General features: G+C 43.2%; 1 protein-coding gene across 1 annotated transcript; it reads left to right on the top strand.

Annotated features, from left to right (window-relative positions):
• The first annotated feature begins 6 nt into the window (after positions 1–6).
• DNAJC21 (DnaJ heat shock protein family (Hsp40) member C21) lies at positions 7–25058 on the top strand. The gene is made up of 12 exons (XM_029941014.1): positions 7–218; positions 7678–7771; positions 9120–9243; positions 9765–9887; positions 10274–10578; positions 11733–11884; positions 14040–14127; positions 17164–17322; positions 17744–17786; positions 21632–21804; positions 23527–23602; positions 24096–25058. The coding sequence occupies exons 1-12, from the start codon at positions 122–124 to the stop codon at positions 24258–24260; spliced, it is 1599 nt and encodes a 532-aa protein (XP_029796874.1). The 5' UTR covers positions 7–121; the 3' UTR covers positions 24261–25058.
• The last annotated feature ends 742 nt before the right edge of the window (positions 25059–25800 follow it).

The following is a 25800-nucleotide window of genomic DNA, read 5'->3' as shown; positions in this document are numbered from 1 at the left end:
GCGCCGGGCTCCCGCCGCCGGAGAGGATCGGCAGCGGCGCCGCCACCACTTCGACCCGGGCCCGGGCCCGGGTCCCGGCCCCGCCCCGGGCCCCGGCCCCAGCCCCCTGCCCGGTCGGGCGATGAAGTGTCACTACGAAGCGCTAGGGGTGCGGCGCGACGCCAGCGAGGAGGAGCTCAAGAAGGCCTATCGGAAGCTGGCCCTGAAATGGCACCCGGGTAACTACTCCTCAACCGCCGCAGCCCTCGCAAAAGCCCCGCCACCCTTTCCACCCTTCTCCCCAGAATAACTCCGGGACCCTGGCCAGTCTCGACCTGCTGGACCTGTAACTTCCCTCTCCCTGGAACCCGGCCGGGTGCCCGGCCAGGTGGCCGTGCGCAGTGCTCCTCTCGCTGGGCGTCCGCCGGACGCATCTCTCTACCCTAGGCTTCGCTGGAGCCCCCAGCACCCCGTCCCCTCCCAGATGCCCCCACCCCACCCCGACGCTTTCCGCAGTGCCACTTGATGGGAAGTGGCACATTCTTGCGACTTCACCCGCTCCTCCCACCCCTTCGCAGACTCCACCGAAGGAGGAGTCGTGGGCTCTCCGGCTTGGCCCTTGCTTGCGTCCCTGCCGCTCAGCTAGCTGCCTTTAATTTCATCACGGAGTCCCCCAAGTGTAATCTATGGACCCTTATTGAAATTAAAGACAAACTAGTAAAATATCTTTTAAATATCTGTGCCTTTTTTTTTTTTTTTTCCTTTCCCAGTAGGCTGTTGAAGTTCAAACTCTGTACTCCGGATGTTCCGCAGATTCAGAGTTTTACTTGGGTGGCTTCCCTAGTGAAGTTTGTATGTGTACTTAGAAGTATGTCTCCTTTGGATGTTTTATTTGGTGGTGGCTCAGGCCTGTGTGACCTTTGTGAAGTAATCTGATCTTCCAGACTGGCAAACTAAGGCTGTCGTTGAAGCTCAGCTCTTTGAGGTTTATAAGGTTTACACATTAGCACTAATCAGTAAGCATGTTTCTAGAGGCTCCAGTACATGCAAGTCACCATAATAAGATTCTGAAATGCTAAGAGACCTCAAGAGTCTTTCTGGGAAAACATGCCCTACACCAGGAAAAGGTAACTACAGGTGCAAACAGAACAGCACAACATACATAATTGGTAGTTGGATTGATAGAACAACTTATAAATGCTCCAGGGAGTCAGGGGAGGGAGTTTTTACTATGTCTTGGGAAGCAATGAGGCTTCCCATTGACAGAGAAGCCTGGATTTTAGCTAGACCCTAGAGGAATGGAATTGGGAAAAGTGAACTAAACAGTAGAGGGAAGAGAAAGAGCATCGTGGTGGGCAAAAGATGGCCCAGGGGACAGTTTGATCGAAGTGTTCAGTGTTTATTGGAAATCTGAAGATAGGGGTTGGGAGAAGAGCTGAAGGAAGGGCCTGGGACCCAGAGGCAGAAGGTAATGTCTGTCTATAGATGATGGAACAAGAAATAAAGATATGGGTTCGTTACTTAAAGTGGTAATGATACCAGCAGAGGAACTAAAATGATGTATATTGGAAAGGAAGAAGTGGGCCAAACGTTCGTTACAGCAGAAATCGTGGCTGTATCCAAAACTAATAAATCCAAAAACAATATAGAAACCTATTCTTAAAGTAATAGAGGTTGTCATCAGAAATTGAATTAAGAATTAGAAGGAAGATAGGAATTCCTTGACTCTCTAGCTGGGAAAGGGTGAGGAAGAGGGTTCATGCTTGTGACCAAATGCATATATTTTGATGACAGTGTTAAGATGTTTTTGAGTAGTAGTTTTAAGATTAGATTGTAAAGGGTCTTAATGTTAGGCCAAGGACTGTGAAATTCGTTTTTCCAGTAACGGAGGATGGAAGCTGATTTTATTAAGATGTCTTGAGGAGGTACTGTGATGGCAGCTGAGTGGATTGGAGAGAGACAGAAGTCCGGGAGAGTCCCCCTTGAGAAATAAGGGCCCAAGCCAGGTTGGGGATCAGTGGGAGGGAAGGGTAGGGCTGGGTTGAAGAGACGCTGTAAAGGAAAAATTACCAGCTTTGGCAATTAATTGGAAATCATTGCAAGGAAGGATGAAATATGCAAATGTTACTAAAACAGCCGTTAACTCTTTTAAAACCAAGCCAGTTAGAAACTAAATGTGAATATCTTCTCTGAATGCCATCATAAGTCATAACGTCCTAAATATGTCTTGGTTTGAAGATGCTTAATACCTTTAAAGGGTACGTACTCTCTCAGGAGATACATGACTCTGATATACTTTGCTGTGCTGGCTTGTTAATTTTTTCAGTTGGTCACTCAGCAAATGTTTAATTTCATTCTATGTGCAAGGTCCCATGTAGGTGTTTCTGAGGTTAACATATGGACTTTACTTCAAAGAATGATTTCTAGGGGTGCTTGGGTGGCTCAGTCCGTTGAGGGTCCAGCTTTGGCTCAGGTCATGCTCTCACAGTTTGTGGGTTCGAGCCCCATATTGGGCTCTGTGCTCACAGCTAGCCCAGAGCCTGGAGCCTGCTTCGGAATCTGTGTCTCCCTGTCTCTCTGACACTCCCCTGCTCGTGCTGTCTCTCAAAAATAAATAAACAGAAAAAATTTTTTAAAAAAAGATTGATTTGTACCTCAAGATGAAAGAAAGGCTGCTCATTTTTCATTGTTAAAGGTAATTTCTGTTTTTGTTTTTGTTTTTTTAACTGAGCAACTGAAATCCATTCTGTGTAGGGTCAACAGTACTGCCTACTGAAGGGAAGGCTTTTATTGGAACATCGCGCTGAGCACTTTACTGTGTAAAAGAGACAGAAATGGGCCCTGCCTTCTGCCGGCACCTGCAGTTTTCAGGGAGTCACAGGAAAACAGGCGGTTTCAATCTGGTGAGATAAGGGCAGTATGAGAGCAAATAGGAGATTTGAGAATGCTCGTCATCAGCACACGTACGTGACCTGGACCGAGTGTGTGTGGGTGGGATGGATGGGTGTGCGTCTCTGGGGAAGTGACTTCTAAGGCGAGACCTAAGACCAGGGAGCAGGTGGAGGGAGGCAAGACAACGTGGCAGAGTGCGGGAAGGGAAAAGCCCTGAGCATGGCCAGGTGGGCAGCAGCCAGTCCTGGAGGCTGGGGTAAACTGGATTAGGTAGACTGGATTTTCACCTAAGGGCATGGGAAAGCCAGTGAAGGGTTGGAAGCAGGAGGATCTGTCTGGCTATTGTGGAGAGAGTAGATTAGAGCAGGCAAGACTGGAAGTAGGGAGACCAGGAGGTCAGGGTACATGATGTCAACCCATGGTGATGACAGGGCCTGGGGACGGACCTCAGAGCCAAGTGCCAGAATTCTCAGTGAGTTAAGGCGGAGGGGTTGAGAGATGCTTGGACAGTGAGAAGGGGAAGACGGTGGGTGGTGGCCAGTGAATAGTCTGAGTCTTGAACAAATGCTAGTTTGCCGTCTGGGTGAGTAAAGGACCCGAGGCCAGGATGCAGGAGGCTGTAATTCCAACACCAGTCCCGCCCCGTGAGGGCTGTGGCTGAAGGAGCCCGAGAGAGAAGCCTCCAGGGAAGTGGTGTTTGAAGGGAGCCTGGGCTCAGTCAAGGCAGGACATAAAAGGCTTGATCCATGAAATTTTCCAGAAGGCACTGTAAAAATGTTTAGGAGGGAGAAAGAGTGTGTGAGGGGATCAGGAGAAAAGCACAAGGAAAGAATAGTGTGAGAATGTCTTTTAACCTTTGACGACTGGATTTGCAATGCCTTGTGGCCTTTGCACGTGGCTAGTGGTAAATGTGGGCTTGCTGTTTCTTTATTATTGCTTTGTAATTTATCGCATTTTCGGTTTTTAGATCTCAGTTTAACATTATAGCCAACCTGTTCGAGTATTTTTAAGTGAAACGAAAAACCATAAGACAGACTGAAAAAAATATTGAAGAAAGATGCTTCAGTAAGAGTTTAGGTCTTATTTTCAGCTGGCATATTGATAGACTCCCTGTGTTTAAAAGCTTGAGCTTTCTCCAGACTTCTTTGGGGGAGGAAGGGAGGGAGTGGGAAGAAACAGGACAGCGGAGTACAGCACTGATGGAAAGGTGAAGAACCACCCACCTGCCTCCCCCGGTCACCTTTTTTGTTTTATGTGGGAAGATTTTTTTGCTGGCATTTTCTGCCATTCCACGTTAATTCGCACTGTGCTTTTTTATTTGTCTGACAAAAAGTTTATGAATGGTTTTGATGAAGATGTAGAAACCATGAGCGTCTTTAGCCGGACCGTCACCTTGAAGGCCGATCAGGACATGTGTTGAGCGGCATGTGACCGGAAGCTGGCTGTGGGAACTAAACCAAACAGCTCTGTTTTTCTCACCTCTCAAGAAGTCCAGAGGTGGCCCACGTTGGTAGCTCTGGCTGCTTGATGATAACCCTCAACCGCCTGCTCCAGGGTCCTGGCCAGAAGGCTCGAGTGCTCGCACCAAGTATAAGCGATTAAGCCTCAGCCACAGTTTATCGCTCTCTCATGTGGAGGTGCGGAGAACGGCAAGCTGCCATGTAGCAGTTCCCCCCCACCAGGTCCGGGACTCTGCTCAGCAGCTCTTGGGTGGACCTTCCCTTGTCCGGGGTGGCGGCTGGGGATCCCAGGGAGCAGAGTGAAGGAGGAAGGGAGAGAGCAGGACAGAGAGTGCGTGCCTGTTGCCGTTTAAGGGAGATTTTTAAAAGCACTCATAGAACACTGTTACAGGTGTTCAGTGACAGAGCTTAGTCACAGCCAGGCCCAAGCTTCAGGGAGACTGAGAAATGGGAGTCTTTATTATGGGACCAGGTGCTCAGCGCAGAATCGGGGTTCCCTGGTTCTGGGGAGAAGGGGACAAACCAGCGGTCTCTGTCTCGATCCTCATCACCACCTGTAGGCCTCATACCCTGGCTTTGGGCTGGGTTAAGGGCATATGCTGAATGCCACCAGAGCCCATTCATTTCATAGGGAAATAAGACCTTTCCTGGGAAGTTTCATTTGGTAGACACGTGTTTATATGTCCTTGGCTAAAACTGGGTCATCTGATATCCCCAACCTCAAGAAAGTCCAGAGAGGTGAATTTTTTAACTGGGCACGTTAACCACTGTGAACAAAATCAGGGTTTTGTTAGAAAGAAGATGAGACTAGATATGGAGTAGACAACTAATTGTATCTTGCAGAATGGTAATCAGACTTTAAAATAATTATAACAGGGCACTGGGTGTCCTGTATTACCTAAAACCTGATTGCAACAGGGCCACAATAAGATAGAATTATAAAACCTTGGTTTGCGAGCATAATTGGTTCTGGAAACATGCTTGGATCCAAAGCACTTGTGTATCAGAGCGAATTTCAAGAACCATTGGTTCAGTTGTGGTCATGTGACATTTGGCAGCATGTGCTACACGTATTGCAAGACATCACTTGTTTATCAAGTTAAAATTTACGAGAAATGTTTGCTCGTCTTGTGGAACACTTGCCGAACAAGTTTCTCACAATCCAAGGCTTTACTGTGTTAATTGGAAATAACAGAAAACATAACTGCAATGGCCTAAAAAAAATTAAGAAAATTTTTTTCTCTCTCTCACTGCAAGGAGGCTTGGAGGTAGGTCCCTGTTGGCATTGTTTTGGTGGCTCGTGTTTCAGTGGCCTAAAGATGGCTGCTGAAGCGCCACTCCGTGTCCACGTGCGAGACAAGGAGAAAGAGGAAGGAAAGAAAATACATTGATAGACTTCTGCGGTCATCTCATTGGTCAGAACTGTGTCATAGAGCCCTTCCCAACAGCAAGGGAGGCTGGGAAAATAAGTACTTCCACTTATATTATTATGTTATTATAGTATATAGTTATCAGTTGGCTTGTCAGTGATATACAAAATATTTGGAACTGTGTCAGCTGTAAATTTAGAATGATGTGATGTGATGTTGCTGAAGTTTAATGCAATGAGCTATAGTGATTAAAAGTAGAGTGTGAAGAAAAGGAAGTACTACTGGCTCCTTGATTATTGGTACCCTAAGAAATGGGAATATTTCGTCCAGGGAGAAGGTAGCCTACAAGATGACTATTGGCTGGCTTCAGATGGGCTACACTGTGGAAAGGGATTTAGACTTGCTTTATATTACTTTTCATTCATAGTTAGGCTACAGGGATGGAGGGTTTCTTTTTCTTTTAATTTAATGGGGCCATGATTCTAAAAGACTATTGAAAACTTTTTATGTTAAAGCATCTTTGGGGTGCATGGGTGGCTCAGTCTGTTAAGCCTCTGCCTCTTGGTTTGGGCTCAGGTCGTGATCTCATGGTTCATGAGTTCGAGCCTCTCGTAGGGCTCTGTGCTGACAGCGTGGAGCCCGCTTGAGAGTCTCTGCCCTTCCCCCACTTACATGCACATGCTCTCCCTCAAAATAAATAAACATTTTTTAAAAGTATCTTAACAAAAAGAGCTATGGCAAAGAGCTGCGTTTGAGAAAGTATTGCCAGTGTTGGTTGAGCAGAAAACCACCTGAAGGGCTGGGCACCGGTGTGATGATACCTAAAAAGAGGAGGCGGGATGTTCTCAGGGGTCTTACTCTAAAGCTACAAGATTCTTCACAGGGAGCATGTTTCTATCACATTTTTCCTTCAGCCTCTTAGAGGGCAAGTGTTGAGTTGTAGCGTAGGAAATTTTGAGATGCTTCATAGTAGCTTCAAAATATTTAACTTTCTGAGTGTTAGTACCCATCTACTTTTGTGTAACAAATTACCAAAAACTTAGGGCTTAAAACAACAAGCGCAGCAAACATGTTCGTTACAGACTCAGTTTCTGAGGATCAGAGTGTGGGAATGGCTTAGCCAGGTGGTTTTGGCTCAGGGTTTCTCAGGAGGTAATATCTTCACTGGGAAAACCCACTTCCAGTCTCACACGGTATTGGCAAACCTCACTGCCTTGCTGGCGATGGGCCACAGACCCCCAGCCTCCACGTGGGCCACCGGGGTGCGTTCGTGCTGGGGTATCTGGCTACTCCCAGGGACACCCAGGCAGAGCAAGAGTCCCAGATGGAAACTGCAGTCTTTTTAAAGCTAATCTCGGAAGTAACTTAACCATGCTGCCATCTTTCTGCCTCCTGCTGTAGGTCAACAGACCAGCCCTGGTGGCCGGTAAGGGGACTACGCAGGGTGTGAATGCCAGGAGCTGGGGGTCCTCGAGGGCCATCTTAGAAGCTGGCTACTCCCTGAGGCAAAGATGTTCCCTGAATTCCATAGTTAAGGAAACACAGCTGAGGGAAGAATAATTAGTATACATTTTTAAAGCTTTATGAAGTTTATTTTGATACATGTTGATGAGAAAAACAGTGCAAACAATAAACATAATTTAATACTAAATAGGGCTTCTGTAACTGATTAGATATATGTGTTTTGCCTTTTCTAAAGCTGAATGCTAGTCAGGGTTTTCCATGTGCGGGTATCCAGCTTGAGTGCTCAGTGACGCCCCACGGCTGAGGGGGGCGGGAAGTTTCCGCGAAAGCAGGTGCTTCTCACAGACTCTCACTGACAACTCGCGCCCGTGTCTCTGGGCCTTCCCCTGGTTGGTTTACCTTGTTTGGTACGCACCTCATCTATTTATGACATTTGCAATGTTAGGGGTCCCTTTTAGATAACTGTCCTCTACCTATTAGATGTCTAAATATCTGTGACTTTATTTTAACAGATAAAAATCTGGATAATGCCGCAGAAGCAGCTGAACAATTTAAGTTAATCCAAGCAGCATATGACGTCTTGAGTGACCCTCAGGAAAGAGCGTGGTGAGCGTCGCCCTGTCCCTCCTATCTTAGTGGGTTGTCTGGGGAGGAATGACCAATAGAGGATTTAAAAAATACATAGATGTGTATGTCAACTGTTCTGATGTGTTCTGAGGCGTCTCTCACCTCATCATTACATAAAATGCAGTATTAAGGTTGGAAGGGAAGGACCCTTAGAGGTGATTACTCCAGTGTCTCATTTATAGGTGATGGGACAAAGTTTGGCAATATGAAATAGACTTAACTTTGATACTTATGATGTAACTTCTCATTAAATGGGGTCTCTTTGGTGTACAACAGACTTCCAGGTGTTGGTCAGGAATAGTGACTTGTCCTTAAAATCAGATATGTGTCAATACAAGAATTGCAAGGTTTCTCAAGGGGCGCCTGGGTGGCTCAGGTGGTTAAGCGTCCGGCTTCAGCACAGGTCATGATCTCACGGTTCGTGAGTTCAAGCCCTGTGTCGGGCTCTGTGCTGACAGCTCAGAGCCTGGAGCCTGTTTTGGGTTCTCTGTTTCATTCTCTCTGTGCCCCTCCCTGACTTATACTCTGAGTCTGTCTCTCAAAAATAAATAAATGAAAATAAAAATTTTTTTAAAATCAGGGAGAGAATCCTACATGTTTCTCCTCTCTAAGAAGATGGAGATCTGACCTCAGAAATGCATACATTCTTTCCTGACTTCCTTGGCCCTGTGCTCGGCTCCCTAGTCCTGAGGATTTGCTTGTCCTTTTCATCTGTCTCTTAGCCGTCCTGCTGCGTGCATGCCCGGCTGCGCTGTGGCTGGGAGCACGGCCCTTCGTTTGTGACGATGGACAAGGTATGGAGCATTGCCGAGCTTCAGGTTCCTCTCAGACCTTTGGGGACAGGGACTAACGTTACAGAGTTGTCATAAGGAGTAATTGTGTGTGTGTGAAGCTCCTAGACTGTTTACATAACCCTGTAGAGAGTCTTGTTCTGGTCGATGTCGGTAGGTCACAAATGTATAATCAGCCTGTGGAGCAGATTATGTCCAGTGCTGACTTTAGTAATATTTCTTCCGTGTAGAAATGCGGCTGCCTTTCTGGAAGAGTCCTTGGGGATTGCCTCGCTTGTTAAATTCCATTGCCCAGCCAGGCTAGTACTGTGTAGTGCCTGCGACGTGTTACAGGCTGCAGTCATAGTTTCAATCAGCAGTTTGTGAAAGATTGTTAATGAGGTCTTTTCATGTTGATGCATAAAAACATTTTTTCAGTTGTGGACTGGGCATAATAAAATGTACAATAATAATATTTGGCCTGTTTCCGAACAAGGAGTCCTTCTGAATTCTTACTCAGCACTCAGTGATGATGCTAATCTGTTTTGTTTGTTTAGGTATGATAATCATAGAGAGGCTCTCCTTAAAGGTGGGCTTGATGGAGAATATCAAGATGACAGCTTAGATTTGCTTCGCTATTTCACTGTTACCTGTTACTCCGGTTATGGAGATGATGAAAAGGTAAGAGATGTTAACTCTTCATTTTGTATGAAACACAAGACTTTCAAACGCAAAGAGAATTCGCTTTTTTTTTAAGTGTAATTTATTTTGAGAGCGAAATGTGCATGAGTAGGGGAGGGCCAGAGAGAGTGGGGGACAGAATCCAAGCAGGCTCCACGCTGTCAGCTCAAAGCCCTACGCAGGGCTCAAACCCACGAACCGCGAGATTCATGACCTGAGCCGAAACCAAGAGTTGGACACTTAACTGACTGAGCCAGCCAGACCCCCCCACAAAGAGAATTGTTAAAATTATAACAGAAAGGTGAAGCAGTGTGCGTTTTAGAAACTGAAAACACATTGCCTTGGTATTTAAACTGTCAGCATAGGAAAACCTCCAGTTGAAACCTAAATGTTCTTGTGGTGACAGAGCTTGGGTCTGTAATTCCTTAGCATTAAAGGTTTCCGTGTTACATTCTAACATCTTGTTCTGAGATCAGACTAGAAAGGTATGAAGAATTTATGTTTCTGCTACTGTTTTTTAGGGCTTTTATACAGTGTATCGTAATGTTTTTGAAATGATTGCGAAGGAAGAACTAGAATCTGTGTTAGAAGAGGACGTGGAGGAATTCCCAACCTTCGGAGACTCTCAGAGTGACTATGATACGGTAAGAGAAAATTGCATCGCCGTTTTAGAATTTGCGTTCTATCGGTGTGTTTCCTCGCCCGCCCCTTTCTTTCTTTAAAGAGAATGGACCCTACTCCTCTGCTCTAACTCTCTTCCTCTCCCTTGCTGGAAGGGCTCTTGGCGCCCTCAGAGCCTCCTTCGTTACTTTCCCCTATTTATGGAGCATGGCCCCATCCCATTACTCGCCTCACTCAGTTTGCTCTGCAGGGATTTCTTCCGTAAGCCTTAAAAGGATTGTCTCCTCCGTGGCTTAGTAGTGAACGTTATGCACATGAAGAAAGGTGTTTTGTGTCACTGATCGTTGCAGCCTGACTGAAGGAAAAAAACCATGAACCTCAGCGCTTGACTCGTCTTCTTTCTTTCTAGGTAGTCCATCCTTTCTATGCGTATTGGCAGAGTTTCTGCACTCAAAAGAACTTTGCTTGGAAAGAAGAATATGATACCCGACAAGCTTCAAACCGCTGGGAGAAGCGGGCCATGGAAAAAGAAAACAAAAAGATCCGCGACAAAGCAAGGAAGGAGAAGAACGAACTTGTGCGCCAGCTGGTGGCTTTCATCCGGAAGAGAGATAAGAGAGTGCAGGCGCATCGGAGACTGGTGGAGGAGCAGAACGCCGAGAAGGCGCGGAAGGCCGAGGAGATGAGGCGGCAGCAGAAGCTGAAGCAGGCCAAGTGCGGGATGCGGGATGCGTGCGCGGGATGTGGGATGCGTGCGCGGGGCTCTGTCCAGGCAGAGGTGTGGGGCCAGGCCTGACGGGGGCCTTCAGGGGGACCAGGCCCTTCGTCCTGGCTCCGTCTTATTTTTTGAATCCTGGTCTTGGACTGTGATTTCATCTACCATGAAAATGTTTTCTTTTGAATTGCATGTTTCGAGGCCCTTCATTCTTCAGATCCTTTACAGACACTTGTGAGACGTAGTGACAGTGACTGTTAATTTGAATTCTTACTCCATGCAGGGCCTGCTCTAAGTGCTTTTCTCACAGCACGATCTGCAAAGTAGGTTCTGGGTTAGATCCTCATTCCTTTCAGGGAGTGAGGCAGCGAGGTCCAAGAGCACGTGGCCAGGACATCTCAGAGGCGGGAATTGGGCCCGAGAAGCCCGTGCGGCCCCGGCCTGGCACCCCCCTGCAGGGCTGTGTCTGTCGGGGAACTCCAGAGTTGTGGTTCATTCTCGTGCCTGTGAAGTTTGTGAGTTAGGGAGAGAGCATCGCGTCCGGAGCGCTCTTCTCAAAATTACTCACTTCTTATCAATTCTACCCACCCCACCCTTCATCTTTGGAAAATTAGCACTTTACTTGACACTTGGGATTTAAAAATACCTCGTGACTTTTAATAACTTGCAAAGAGTTCTAGGTTTCAAAACCCATCATCTAGTAAGCAGTTCAAATCACATAGGCACATAACAGAGCAGTGACTTTGCTGCCGCTGGAACTAAGCCCAGGTTTTAAAAGTTTGGAAGCACTGACAGTTTGGGAGTAAGAAGCTCTCTAGGGGATGGGGCACCTGGGTGGCTCAGTCGGTTAAATAGGCGACTTCAGCTCAGATCATGATCTCATGGTCTGTGAGTTTGAGCCCTGCGTCAGGCTCTGTGCTGACAGCTCAGAGCCTGGAGCCTGTTTCGGATTCTGTGTCTCCCTCTCTCTCTCTGCTCCCCCCCCCTCCGCCCTGGCTTGCTCTCTGTCTGTCTGTCTTCTCTCTCCCAAAAATAATAAACATTAAAGAAAGTTTTTAAAAAAGAGCTCTCTCAGGAATGGGTTGTCAGCCCAAAGAGGAGGAGAACCGTGTGCAGACCTGCTTCTGAGAGAGACACTGTGCTCTGTGTCTAGACTGGCGGAGCAGTACAAGGAACAGAGCTGGATGACCATGGCTGACCTGGAGAAGGAGCTCAAGGAGATGGAGGCGCGCTATGAGAAGGAGTTTGGAGACGGATCAAACGAAGATGAAATGGAGGAACCTGAGCTCAGAGACGGGCATGATGGTAACTTCATTCGTTAAGGAACTTCAGGAAGTAAATGTGTTATGCACAGCTGAAAGGAGAGCGGGCACAAACCTGGAGCCCCCTGAGTGCCAGTCCGTGGTGGCCGGTGTTTTCATGTTCGTTTGCTTTCCGAGCAGAGCTGGGAATCCGGGTTTTTACAGGACGTCTTCCAGTGTTTAAAGGTGGCAGATGATTCAAATGAAAATCAATATCATATAGGCCAAGCAAAGGCAGTCTGCTCAAGTAGTCCAGTCCCTGTAATTTGATTAGTAAACCCTTTCCTGACCTCGTTTGGAAGAGTTTGTGCTTGTGACTGTGTACATGCTGTGCCAAGTGGGCACAGGGACAGGTGTGACTGCTGGTCAGTGAAGCTCAGTAGGTCAAGTGTTAACAGCATCTCTTTCTGGAAAAGCTAATGTTGTACAGGAGCCCACGTGATCTACACAAATTCTTTCTCCCATGTCTCACTCCTTTGAGGGTCTCCCCTTGCTGTGCCGTCGTGTGTCGTTCCCGGGCCTCTCTCATTACAGCACGAGGGATGTGACTGCCAGAACAGGAGAGGGCAGGCATTGCTGCGAATACGTGCGCTTCCGCACGCTCTCTGGCTGCCCGAGAAATAACGAGGCGTGGTCCATGCACGGTTTAGTCAGTGTCACCTTCTCTACACACATGTAGCCCGAATGATAGAATGATGGGCTTTTATCCACTCAAAATGATTAGGAAATGAAACGTTTTATTAATGACTTAGAAGTAGTATATGTGAAAGTCTCTTGAAAATATAAAGCATTCTGTAAATGTGAGGTGGCCTGATTAGGTACAGTTTTACAATTTTTAAAGTGCTTTTACATACAAGAGTGTTCTTGATCCTCATGTGATAACCCATAAACGCATGTTTTACTCATAAAATGATTGCAGTTTTAATGAAGCAGAAACTAAGACTCTAAGAAGCTAGGACATAGGTCTGAGAACATATGCCCATTTTTAGACCCAGATTTTGACTTCATATCCAACAAACAGTCTTTATTAAATATTTGATAATCAGACGTTATTTTGTTTATACGATATATTGAAAGGGTACAGGTAATTGGACAATAATACTATTGGCTAAACATTTGTATTAGGTAGGGTGTGTTTTGATCATTTGTGATTTCAGTGAGAATGTTCTTCACAACTATATTGCCATCACATATATATAAAGAAACAAAATGTAGACTATAGAAGAGTACCCTGAGATCTTTATTGATCTCATTGCATGATCTCATTTATTGATCTCCATGGCCATCAGTTTACTAGTTTATTTCTTATAAAGGTAAATTATGGGACTTTGCAAAGACTTTCAATTCAGTTTTTTAGTTGCTTAGATTTTGCGGACTATATTGATAGTGATATTGGTGGTAATAAAGCCCTAGGCTTATAAAAAAATAGGGTGTAAAGACGTGCTAAAGTTTACACGTAATATGCTATTTTATGACCTGCATGTCAAAGAATGATGGAGTGTTATAAGCTAAGTTTACTGAAGCAATGAAGAGTAGAGTACAGTTATAAATGTGTTTGCATCAAGTCTTGCTCACGAGGTAAACCTAAAACCTTTTTGAAAAAATTCCTTTTTGGTAAAACTGTGAAAGCGACATTTGATTTTCTGAACTTAGCTTATACTGAGAACTTTGAGAAGATTTTGAGTCTTTTCAGTATATTTATGGGAAGAACTTGAAAGGTAAAGTAGTTTATTTGGAAGCCTTCCCTTACAATTCAGGGCTGTTTTTAAAAGTTAATAAAATCCTGGGCATCTGGGTGGCTCAGAAGTTAAGCATCTGACTTCGGCTCAGGTCACGATCTCATAGTTGGTGAATTTGAGCTCTGCTTTGGGTGAAAGAAAATAACTTGAGCCCAGATGAGCCCCGCTTCTCTTTTTCTCTCTCTTTCTCTCCTCCCTCCCCTGCCTTTTGTGGGATTCTCTCTCTCACACACACACACACACTCTCTCTAAAGACATAAATAAAAAAACAAAAGGTAATCAAATGTTAGTAACATTATTTGTTTTGTCTCTAGAAATGCAGTTTCTAATTGGTGTGTGATGTTTGATCATTACTAAAGAGATGTCTTAGATCTGTGTTCTACGCCCCCGGGATTCTTACTGCCGGCTTCCCTCTTGCAGGTGGAGACAGCGATGAGGTTGAAGATGCTGAGCTATATGATGACCTTTACTGCCCAGCGTGTGACAAATCTTTCAAGACGGAAAAGGCGTAAGTTTAATATCTTTGAACTCCCCCTTTTTTTTTCGGACCGTGAAGTGTAACCCGAAAGTCCTGAAAAGAAAGTGCTCGTAGCAGTTGGAGGCCAGCCCTCCCGTGTCTTCTTGGGGGTTTCTGTCTAACACAGGAGGAAGAAGGGTCCGTGCCAGCGGTTAGGCGTGTTGTACTGATACTCACTCATGCCAGGATTCCCGGGTCATAGCTGCTTTTTAAAACATGGATGCGCCTCCAGAAAGAGATGTTGCTTGTTGCAACAAAGAAGGTAGAGCCACAGGGACAACCAAAAGCCACTCTAGACCAAAGCTAATTTCTGCTGTTGGAGGAAGACTCCCTTCCTGCCCTCACGCTCCTATGCGGGCCATTGCTGCCCCCCAGGAACGTGTCCTTCCTGGACTGTATTTGTTGAAGTGAAGGGACTCTGCTTTGGGGAAACAATGAGGAGGAGAGAAATACTGGAAGGGATTCCATTATAAATGGGGTGGGGTGAATAGGGAGAAAATGAGCGTAGAGGCAGCAAGGGACAAAGGGAGCACCCGCAGTGAAGGAGAAAGGAGACCAAATGATGGCAGTGGCGGTGGGGGGTCATCGGCGGTGTTGGTGTGTGGCCCCAACAGGGAAGGGAGAGACGGCAGAGTGGGGAGAGAAGTGGCAAGGCCAGGAGAGTCAGAAACAAGCAAGAAAACAAAAGCAACAGTGAGGCGATTTAAAAAATTATTTTTTTTAAACAGATTTTTAAGAATAGTTTTTAAAATGTATTCTGAGAGTGAGAGCAAGCACACAGAAGGGGCAGAGAGAGAGGGAGAGAGAGAATTCCAAGCAGGCTCAGTGCTGTCAACACAGAGCCCACCAGGGCGAGGGGGGCGGTGCTCAAACTCACAAACTGTGAGATCGTGACTTGAGCCAAAATCAAGAATCAGATGCTTAACTGGCTGAGCCACTCTAAACAATTATTTTGTACTTGGAAATAATGTCAAACTTGCCGGCAAGTTGCCAGAATAGAATATAGAGCACCCAATTCACTTGTTATTGACACTTTGCCAGATTTGGTTTGCCCTTCTCTCCCTCTGTCCCTCTCCCTCTCCCTCTCCCCTTCCCTCCCTCCCGCTGCCCCTCCCCCTATCCCACACACATAGTTTTTCCTGAGTAATCTGAGAGTAGGTTACATACGTAACGCTCTCTTACCTGTCAGTACTTCAGGACGTCTTCCTTAAGAATCAGGGTATTCTGTTACGTGATCACAGTACAGCTGTCAACGTCAGGAAGCCTCCCTCCCCTCTACCGGCCTGGACTCCACTCTCACCAGTAGATCCTGTGGTAACATCCTGTATAGCTTCTTTTCTGCTTCGACACAGAATCTAGTTTAGGATCGCGTGTTACATTTATTTCTTGAGTCTTGTTTAATCTGGGCCAGTTCCCTGGTCTATGCCATGGCTAGTCCAGTACGCTGGCCCTTTAATATATTTTTTATTAGAGTATTTATTGTTTTGACTTTGTCTCCTCATGATTAGATTCAAGTCATGTATCTCCAGCTGGAATGCCACATAAACGTGTTGTGTTGTTGTCCGGACTTCCTTTCTGGAGGCGGACCATATCTGTCTAACCTTCCTTGGTGGTAATAATTTTGATCACCCAGTCACGGCATTGTCTAATTTTTCCTCTGTAGAGTTAGTATTTTTTCCCCCTTGCAATAGATTTTACCTTATAGCCTGTTTATTCTGAGACAGTTTAAAGTTAGGCAAGCATCTGGTCGCTTGGGTGGCTCAGTCAGTTAAGCGTCCGACTTTGGCTAAAGTGATGATCTCATGGTCTGTGCGTTCGAACCCCATGTCGGGCTCTGTGCTGACACTGAAGAGCCTGCTTAGGATTCTGTGTCTCCCTCTTCCTGCCCCTCCTCCGCTTGTACACACTCTCTCTCAGAAATAAAGTTGGGCAAATATCTTGCTCTTCATCACAATTTTCTGGATTTGGCATTCGGTGACGATTTCAGGTTGTCCCAGTTGTCACTGTAATGGTCTCAAAATGGAGCTTTCCCAGTGCCAGTACTCCTGCTACGTTATTAGTCCTCATTTGACGTTCTGCTATAAATAAGAGCCCTCCTTTCCTCTGTTACCAGTGTGAATTTGTGAATTTTGTTCAGTGTTTTGTAATTTATTACTGTACTTCTTATGCTCACGCTTTTCCAGATTGGTTAGTGAGAGTTTCTTTAAGGTGAGCACTGACCTTCCGGTACAAGGTGATCCAGGTTCTCCAAAGAAACATGGTCTGAAAGAGAATTTAGTGGAAAGGGAGAGCAGCAACTCAAACTAGAAACCCGCAACTCTGAACAAATGAGATGAAGTTGATAGCAACATAGTGCCCCACTACTTGTTCATCCGATAAGTGGGTACCTCAGTGTTGTCCGCTTGATTTTGGGAGGTGTTACTTAGTGGCCCTTAGATGCACTGAAAGGGGCGTGGCTCGTGGACTTTCAGGCAGAGGAGTACAGACGTGTGTGAACTCACATGTAGGATGGTAGGTGTGAGAAGGGGGGCCCTCTGGAGAGGGTGAAAGACCATTACTAGAAAAAGCAAAAGGAGGCAAACTGCTCTTGCACTTGAAGCCTTCACATCAGAGCCTAAGCGGTCTTCCTTTTCCAGTTGGAATGTCCTGTAATTTCCCAGGATCTCTCGAAGCCCGCAGCACACTCTGGAACATGGAAGCGCTTGGCAAATCCTCGGTGATTAAGAAGAAACAGTGGAGAAGACTTGAATCTTAAGAATTGGAAAATTTAAATAGAGAACTTGACCAAAAAAAAAGCTGGGAAGAAAATCTGGAGCTATCAGGACGGCGGGAGGGGAAATACTGGGGTCCAGGGAGAAACAGCTGCTGCCTCGCAGGGCCGACAGGCTCCTTCCGGTTCTCTCTCTGGTGTCCCCAACGGTGTGCTTACTTGGAAAAACAAATTTTAATGTGGTTGCACCGATTCGGCCACGTATTTGGGCACAGGTGACTTCTGTCGTAGGTACTTACGCCAGATTGTTCTTTCAGCATGAGGAATCATGAAAAATCAAAGAAGCACCGGGAAATGGTTGCCTTGTTAAAGCAGCAGTTGGAGGAGGAGGAAGAGAATTTTTCAGGACCTCAAACTGATGAAACTCCATTGGATGCCAATTCTGAAGAGGATATAGAAGATGCACCAAAACAAAAGTACTTCTAAAATGTTACTAAACATACCTCTCATATTCGAGATGAGATTGTACCTAAATGCTCTTTTATTTGAAAGAAGTTATTCTGTTCTGCTAATATTTTCCACATATTTTCCTATTTAAGGGAAATTACAGAATTGAAATGGGTAAAGCATGGTATCAAGAATAATTTTTACAGAATATTTTATGACTGTTAAAAGCAGTTTGATACCTAGGTAATTGACATGTTAATTACTGTCAGTAGAACCGCTGTTAGAACTTTCTAAAATGATAATGTGAATATTTTCTTTTTAATACCTTATGGTATTAAATACTTTTAATATTTTACCTCTCTCTGTATCAATAGTATTGTATTTTTTTTTTCATTTAGCAGGTAGTCACAAAGTTAAGTATTTGACATTTTGATTTATATTTGTTCATAGACTTTCTAAAAAACAGAAGAAAAAGAAACAGAAACCAGCACAGGTATGTTGAAAAAGTTTTATTAACATTAAATATCACATTTAAAGGTGGAGTACTTTTGTTGGTTTTAAACATAATTTTATGTTGGTTATAAAATGGATTGAAGAGGGTTGAAAATAGTCTTTTGTCATCGCTTTTCCCCCATTAATATGCCTGTAGCTAATTTACTTAATTACTGTGTCAGTGTGTTTTAAAATTTTACAAGTGGAGGGGCACCTGGTGGCTCAGTCGGTTAAGCGTCCAACTTCAGCTCAGGTCATGATCTCGCGGTCCTTGGTTCAAACCCCATGTTGGGCTTGTACTGACAGTTCAGACCCCGGAACCTCCTTCGGATTCTGTGTCTCCCTCTCTGCTTCTCCCCTGCCTGCGCTGTCTCTCTCTGTCTCAAAAATACAAATAAAACATTAAAAGAAATTTTTTTAATTTTATAAGTGGAATTAATTCCCTAATACTAATTAGCTGAATGATCATATAAAAAAAATATCTGGACATGTGATGACTGGGTTTTTAAATGAGGACAACAATTAAAATCAGAAATATGTGAAAATCTGGTTTGGTTATTATAGATCTAAGTTTCTTTTTCCAACAACATAAATGAAATTTTGCAAAAGGAACATTTGGTTAGAAATGTATAATGATTGTGATTCTTGAAAAAAGGTTTCTTGATATTACTCAGAAAATTAAATAGTTTAAATATTTCACACCTGACATCTAAATCTAGTCTCTCTTAAGAATATTTTTAAATTGGGGACCTTGGGTGGCTCGGTCGGTTAAGCGTCCAACTCTTGATTTTGGCTCAGGTCGTGATCTCATGGTCATGAGATGGAGCCCTGCATTGGGCTCAGAGCTGACAAAGCGAAGCCTGCTTGGGATTCATCCTCATTCTCTCTCTCTCTCTGCCCCCTCACTCTTCACTCTCAAATAAATAAACATTTTAAAAATATTTTAAGAAAGAAGGGTATTATGTTGTTATATATGCATAACAGTCCTATGGATGTATAAGAGGGGCTTGTCCACTTTAATAAAGATACTTAGTTCTAAAGGGAATGGAATTGATTCCTGTGTTACTTTAATATAATCTAATTATATTTATATTATGTATTAAATGTTATAGTTCTTTTTGAAAACTGTGAAAACATATTCTAATATGTATTTTTAAATGTTTGTTTGTTTATTTTGAGAGAGAGCACATGTGCATGAGTGCAAGCAGGGGAGGGGCAGAAAGAGGAAGAGAGAGGATCCCAAGCAGCCTCAGTGCTGCCAGTGCAGAGCCCGATGCAAGGCTCAAACTTAAAAACCATGAGATCATGACCTGAGCCCAAATCAAGAGTCAAATGGCTAACCAATGGAGCCACACATGCACCCCAAAAGCTGAAAATATTTTTAAGAAAACTTAGTTAACAGATTAATAATTTTTCATAAAACTTTAGATTTGGCTTATTTATTTAAATGGTTATATGTTTGAAAATTTTTATTTCATATTCCAAAAATGATACATGACACATGAATTCATCACTGTTAAACTTTGTGACTTGGAACTTTTGTTTCGATTACAAAACCACATAGCAAGTGGTATGTTCCTTTGTACCTCCTTCCACTCAAAGACTACAGTCATTGGATTAGCACAGTTCCTCTGTCCTTTGTGTGTGCCCAAGCTACTAGACTAAGGACAAAACCAGAGGGATTTATACCTACCCCAAGTCTACCTTGTGTTGAATCATGAAGGGTAAGTCCTGTAGACTGCAGTAGTAGACGCATGTATCTCTATGTTCTTACCAGTGAAAATGCTTTGTTTACTGCTCCATTTTTCTCCTCCAAAGCCGTATTTCTTTATTATAATACCTCATGTTGATGGTTTCTCATTCCATCAGGAAGAAAGCCTTAGTTCAGACCTAGTTTTATGGAGTATTTTTCCTGATGTTTTCTCAGTTCATTTTGAAAGGGGGTGGGGAGTAGCACAGAGACATGAACTGGTAATCTGAAGAGCAGGGGGCAGCAGATGCAGAGAATCAGGAGGCAGCAGACCAGAAACGTTTTCTGTGTGGTCAGAACAAGAAAACAGCATGAGCCAACAAGAGAGAGTGGAGATTGAATGTAATCAACGATGCTGGCTGACAGAAAGGAGGACTCCCAGCAGCTTTGGAACACAGTGCTCTGAACAGCCTCCATGGGACACGTTCTAAAGACAAAATTAACTGAAAAAAAAATCTTGAACTCTCCTTAGTAGACATTTTGGTAGTAATATTATTACTAGAAATGTGTGACCTGAGACCTGAGGAAACAAGCAGACAAAGCCAAACTGTGGGACAAAACAGCCATCCAATTGTCAATATCATGAAAGACAAAAAAAAAGAAAAAAAGTAGGGCTCTGGTTCTAGCATAAAGGAGAGTAAAGGGACATGACGACTAAGTGCGCCATGTGGTCCTTGATTATAGCGCCTGTCGGGGCTTCCAAGGCAAGGACATGATTGGGTTGTGAATATGGATTATGTAGCAGAGAACATCAGTGCTGAGGTCTTCAGTGTGAAGAGAGTGTGGTGGATACGTAGGAGCATACTTTTGTTCTTAGAAGATACGTGATAGAAAATATCCTATCTGCCTGCAACTTACTTTCATAGTTTGGTTGGGTGTGGGGGAGAGCGTGTGTGCAGAGACCAGGGAGGAAGGGATAGGGGAGAGCAAATGCGGCAAAATGTTGCCCCAAACCAGAACAACAAAACACTCATTTGCAGGGGTGGCTCAGTCAGGATGTCAGCTCAGGTCCTGATCCCACTGTTTGTGAGATCGAGCCCCCCACATGGGGCTCTGCACGGTCAGTGCAGGACCTGGTTGGAATTCTCTCTCTCTCTCCCTCTCTCTCTGCCTCTCCCGCAATTGTGCTCTCTCTGGCTCTGGCTCTCTCTCAAGAATAAATAAAGAAAAAACAAACCACAGTTGTACTTAGTGAAGATATGTTTGCCAAGTTTTTTATGTTTTTTTTGTATAATGCTTGCAGTTTTTTTTTTTCTTTTATAACTATAAAAGTAATCGTTGGGGCATCTGGGTGGCTCCGTCAGCTAGATGTCCCGCTCACAGTCATGAATTTGGGCTCTGTGCTGAACATGGAGCTGCTTAGGATTCTCTCTTCCTTTCCCCTTTCACACTTGCTTTCTCTCTTTTCTCTCTCAAAAAAAGTAATAGTTGCTCATTGCAGATCATTTGGAAACTATAGAAAACTATAAATATCATTCTTGATTCTGCCTAGCGATATTACTCAATGTTGAATCAATTATAACCAGATATTATATATAATTTTCTCTTTACATTTTTGCTAATAGGTTGTATTTTTCTACAAAATTGAATCGGTGTCTTTGCAAACATGATTTTTAAGAGCTTTGTAATTCCCTTCACATATTCAACCATTCGCTTATTGAACCATTCGCTTATTGAACATATGGATTGTTTGGAATTTTTCCCTAATTTAATATTTCTGTAATGAGCAATCATTTTTTTGTGGGTTTTTTTTGTTTTTGTTCTTTAGAGTTTATGTATTTACTTTGAGAGAGCATGAGTCGGGGAGGGTTGGAGAGAGAGGGAGAGAGAGAATCCCAAGCAAGCAGGCTTAGCACTGTCCGTTCAGTCCCATGAACCGTGAGATGATGACCTGAGCTGAAATCAAGAGTCCGATTCTCAACCGACTGAGCCTTCTAGCCTTTATATTTTAAATTGTTAGCTGCTTCTGCTTTTTATTTTCTGAAGATATCTACCTCCAGAGTGTACAGGACATTATAATTATTAATTATAACTCCTTGGCAACATAAGCTGGGATTATTATTTATTTTGTAATGCGTATATGTTTTACTACCTAGAATTATGATGATAATTTCAATGAAAATGGAACTGGAGAAGGAGTAAAGGTTGAGTCAGAAGATACCAACTTAAACCAAGATCATGCCAAAGAATTCAAAGGTAGTCCCCAAGAAAATATCAGTGTCACTGAGACTGTTGAACTATGTGATGACCCTAAAAGTGAAGCTAAAAAGTAAGTCAAGTTGATGGTGTTTTCTAATTAACGTTGGGAGTAAGAATGTCTTTTCATGTATCAGATAACATCTTGCCCACAGTTATGAAGTAGATTGTCAGGTGTCATTAGATTTAAATGAGTCTGTTTTAAGCAGTATATAGATAGGCCTTGTTTTCTTTTTTCTTTTTTTAATGCTTTATTCATTCTTGAGAGAGAGAGAGAGAGAGAGAGCACGCTGAGTATGCACATACAAGTGGGGGAGGGGCAGAGAGAGAGGGAGAGACAGAATCGGAAGCAGGCCCCAGGCTCTGCACTGTCAGCCCAGAGCCTGACGTGGGGCTTGAACCCATGAGCCTGGAGATCATGATCTGAGCCGAAGTCAGACGCTTACCCGCTTAACCGACTGAGCCGCCCAGGCGCCCCTAGAATGGGTCTTGTTTTCTTATCCATTCTAATACCCTGTGTCTTTTGATTGGAGCATTTTAGCCCATTGGCATTTAGAGTGAGTGCTGAATGATAAGAATTTAGTGCTGTTGTTTTGCCCCTAAAGTTGGTGTGTCTGGTGATGTTCTCTGGTCCTTTCTAGTCTTTGTTGCTTTTGGTCTCTTTTGCTTTGTTTTTTCTTTTGTACCCTCAAAGAGTCCCCCTTAAAATTTCTTGCAGGGCAGGTTTAGTGGTCACAAACTCCTTTAGTTTTTGTTTGTCTGGGAAACTCTTTATTTCCTCTTGTATTTTGAATGACAGCCTTGCTGGATAAAGAATCTCGGCTGCATATTTTTCTGATTTAGCACATGAAATATATCCCGCCACTCCTTTCTGCCCTTCCAGGTTCCTGTGGACAGACCTGCGGCAAGCCTGGTCTGTCTTCCCTCACATGTTAAGGACCTTTTTTCTCTTACTGCTTTCATAATTCTTTCCTTGTCTGTGTATTTTGTGAATTTGACTGTGATATGCCTTGGTGATGCTTGGTCTTTGTTGAATAGAATGGGAGTTCTCTGCTTTTTGGGGTTTGATGTCCGTGTTCTTCCCCAGATTAGGAAAATTTTCCACTGTAATTTGTTCACATAAACCTTCTGCCCTTTTTCTTTCTCGCTCTTCATCTTCTGGGACTCTATTATTCAGATACTATTCCTTTTTAATATAAGTCACTGAGTTCTTTAAGTCTTTCTCTAAATCTGTTTTCTTGTCTAGTCCCCTGCAAGTGGACTTTCTCTTTCGCTCCAGCTACTTTTGGGAGAGTGCTTTCCTTGCGCCATCCCGCTGTGCTGCACTCTCCCCCTTTCTCTCTCTCTGTCCGTTCTCTGCGAAAACGGCTCCCTACCCGAAAACGGCTCCCTACCCTCCGTGGTGTTTCTCTCCCCCAATTCGTGTATCCACTTTAGGTACCTGCCAAATTCCGTAGCTCAAGTTACTGTTGTGTTAATCCTCAGATAGTCACCTAAGTGTTCAAAATGGTTTGTTGCTGATCTAGCTGAGTTCAGGCACGAAACAGGCTCAGGATCCGAATACTAGTCTGCCATCTTAACTCCCTCCTCAAATTTGACATCACATGTGATCTTTAAAGTTGCTCTTTAAAGCAACATTATTTGAAATATGAAAATTAATTAGGATGGCCATTAAAATTAATGAATTCACCTTTAAAGTGCAAGTTACTCTTTTGAATCTTCCTGGGATCAAGATAGGAATTAAAAGGGATACGTTATTATTGGATTATACAGAATTCTTTAATTTATTTTCCAGTGCTCCTAAACCCAAAGGAAAGAAAGCCAAAGATATGAAGAAATCTGTCAAAGTACCTGCTGAACATCAGGCAGTGGTAGGTCACAGTCATATTGACGTTTATTTGGTAGACCTTGTTTAATCTAAATTCTTAATTCTAATTCTAAAGACATAAGCGTCTGGTGAATCCCTCTGCACCTGCTGTATATATATAGATATATAGGTATGGATCCATCAACAGCTTTTCTTGGTGGATGTAGAATTTATAGATGTGTCATTGCTTTTCTTTAAAAAGCACATTGGAAACAGCAGATTGTACTTAGAATAGTTACTATTCTGTTTTCCATTACTTTGAAATCTAAAACCTTGATCTGGACCATAGGGAACATGCTATTGAATGGTTCAGGGCTTTTAAAATTGATGATGTTGGTTGAACAGCTACCTCTTTTGAGCCTGTCTTGGTAACTGTCGTTTTGTTAAGCATTCTTTATTTTGAATTATTTGATACTTAATCTCCACATGAAAACATAAATCACTGCTCTCAGGTAATAACACTCCCTTAAATTGATGATTTGTTTTTCTCTCTTCAGAGTGATGTTCTTATCAGCTGTACAACCTGCCATAGTGAATTTCCATCCCGAAATAAACTGTTTGACCATTTGAAGGCCACAGGTCATGCAAGAGCACCGTCATCCTGTTCTTTAAACACCGTCACAAGTAGTCGAAGCAAGAAAGAGAAACGTAAAAACAGATAGAAATTCTGCCAACGCTTTTTCTTTTTGATTGTCTCTAGATCTTAAAACCAAAAACTGAACTGAAATCATCTAAGGAGTTAAAATTTCAGTGATCTGCAATTTATTGCATTGTGGAAGATTATTTTTTATCTTGTAAAAACACTTTTTTTCGTTTAATATATATATTTTTAAACATTTCATTAGTGATTGAATTCTACTTTGCCATCTGAATTGACTTGAATGTCTCCAAACAGGTAAATATTATAAAGTATGCATTCTTGATTTCTCTTGGTTCATGTGGACAGAAATGTACAGGGAGAATTAAATTATTTTAACACATACAAATGCTCCTTTCGGTTTTGTTTTGTGGATTTCACAGTGTTTTCCTATGACCATATTTGTATTCTGTTACAGCTTCATGATCTGTCGAAGACTCAGATTGTTTTAAAATCATCATAGAACTTCTTCCCACTTGATACCATGATTCCAGTTCTGATTTTCAAATTATTTCTAAATAACCTATTGTTGATTGCTATATTTTTTTCTTTGAGGACAATGATAGGTAGAAACAAATTGAGCATGCTTCGTTAAGTTTCAAGACTAATATCTCTTCAAGGTGTAACTGTTGATTTTAATTTGAGATTTTATAGGTAATTATCAGTAAGGTAGATCTTCTGGTGTTTTGCTCGGGTTTAAATTGTGGAGGTGGAAGCAAATTAATGCATCTGTGACTCCCTCCTGTGACACAGTGACAGCCATAAAATGCATGATGGATCAAGGTGGTGGATGGTTCAGATTTTAGACTGACTCTTGAAAAAAGGATATTCTTGGAATTTGTTTTTTTCACTATTTTCAGAAGTTTTTTATTTTGTTGTCATCATTTAATGGAAGACACTTTTTTTAATAAAAGTTTTTTTCATAGGGCTGATATTTATGTCATGCATTCCATAGCAAAGATGAATGTTGACTCCAAAGAAATATGGAGAATTGTTGCAAGTGAGTGTGGTCACATAGATGGATCCGTAATGAGCCAATTTTTAGTACGAGGATAGACTAGGTGGGCAGTTCTCATAATTGGTCTTGAGAGTAACTTTGAACTCACTAGCTTAAAATATATACTTTCTGTTCAGTGAAGGTCTCTCCTTATGTCCTCGAATCCTCAAATGAAGGAATCTTCAGTTATGCATGCGCTCTGGAACCTGAGTCCCTGACGGCAAGGATTTTCCTGAAAGTGTCATGGATTGTATTGAGCATGTGGATCATTCTGTGTGGTTGTCTTGAAAATAATGCGTTTGTATTTTAATTTTTAGTTGTTTCCTTCTTCATTTAGAGACATTAGTAGACTCTCTTTATCTTTTTCCTTTTTGTTTCTAACGTCTGTCACTAACTCCTCCTAATTGTCGCCCATCCCCATTTCTTGTCCCTTTCTTGTCCCTTCAGAGAGGATAGCAGCCAGTCATAGGGCTCTTCTGCCCAGGCTTGATCTGGAAACTTGCCCCCCTCCTCTAATAGAGCGAGATGAATCGGCTATAATTATGAACAGGAATATTGATGAACAGGA

Source organism: Suricata suricatta, chromosome 6, assembly GCF_006229205.1.
Source record: "Suricata suricatta isolate VVHF042 chromosome 6, meerkat_22Aug2017_6uvM2_HiC, whole genome shotgun sequence".
NCBI lineage: Eukaryota > Metazoa > Chordata > Mammalia > Carnivora > Herpestidae > Suricata > Suricata suricatta.
This window is presented reverse-complemented; position numbering and strand designations above follow the sequence as displayed.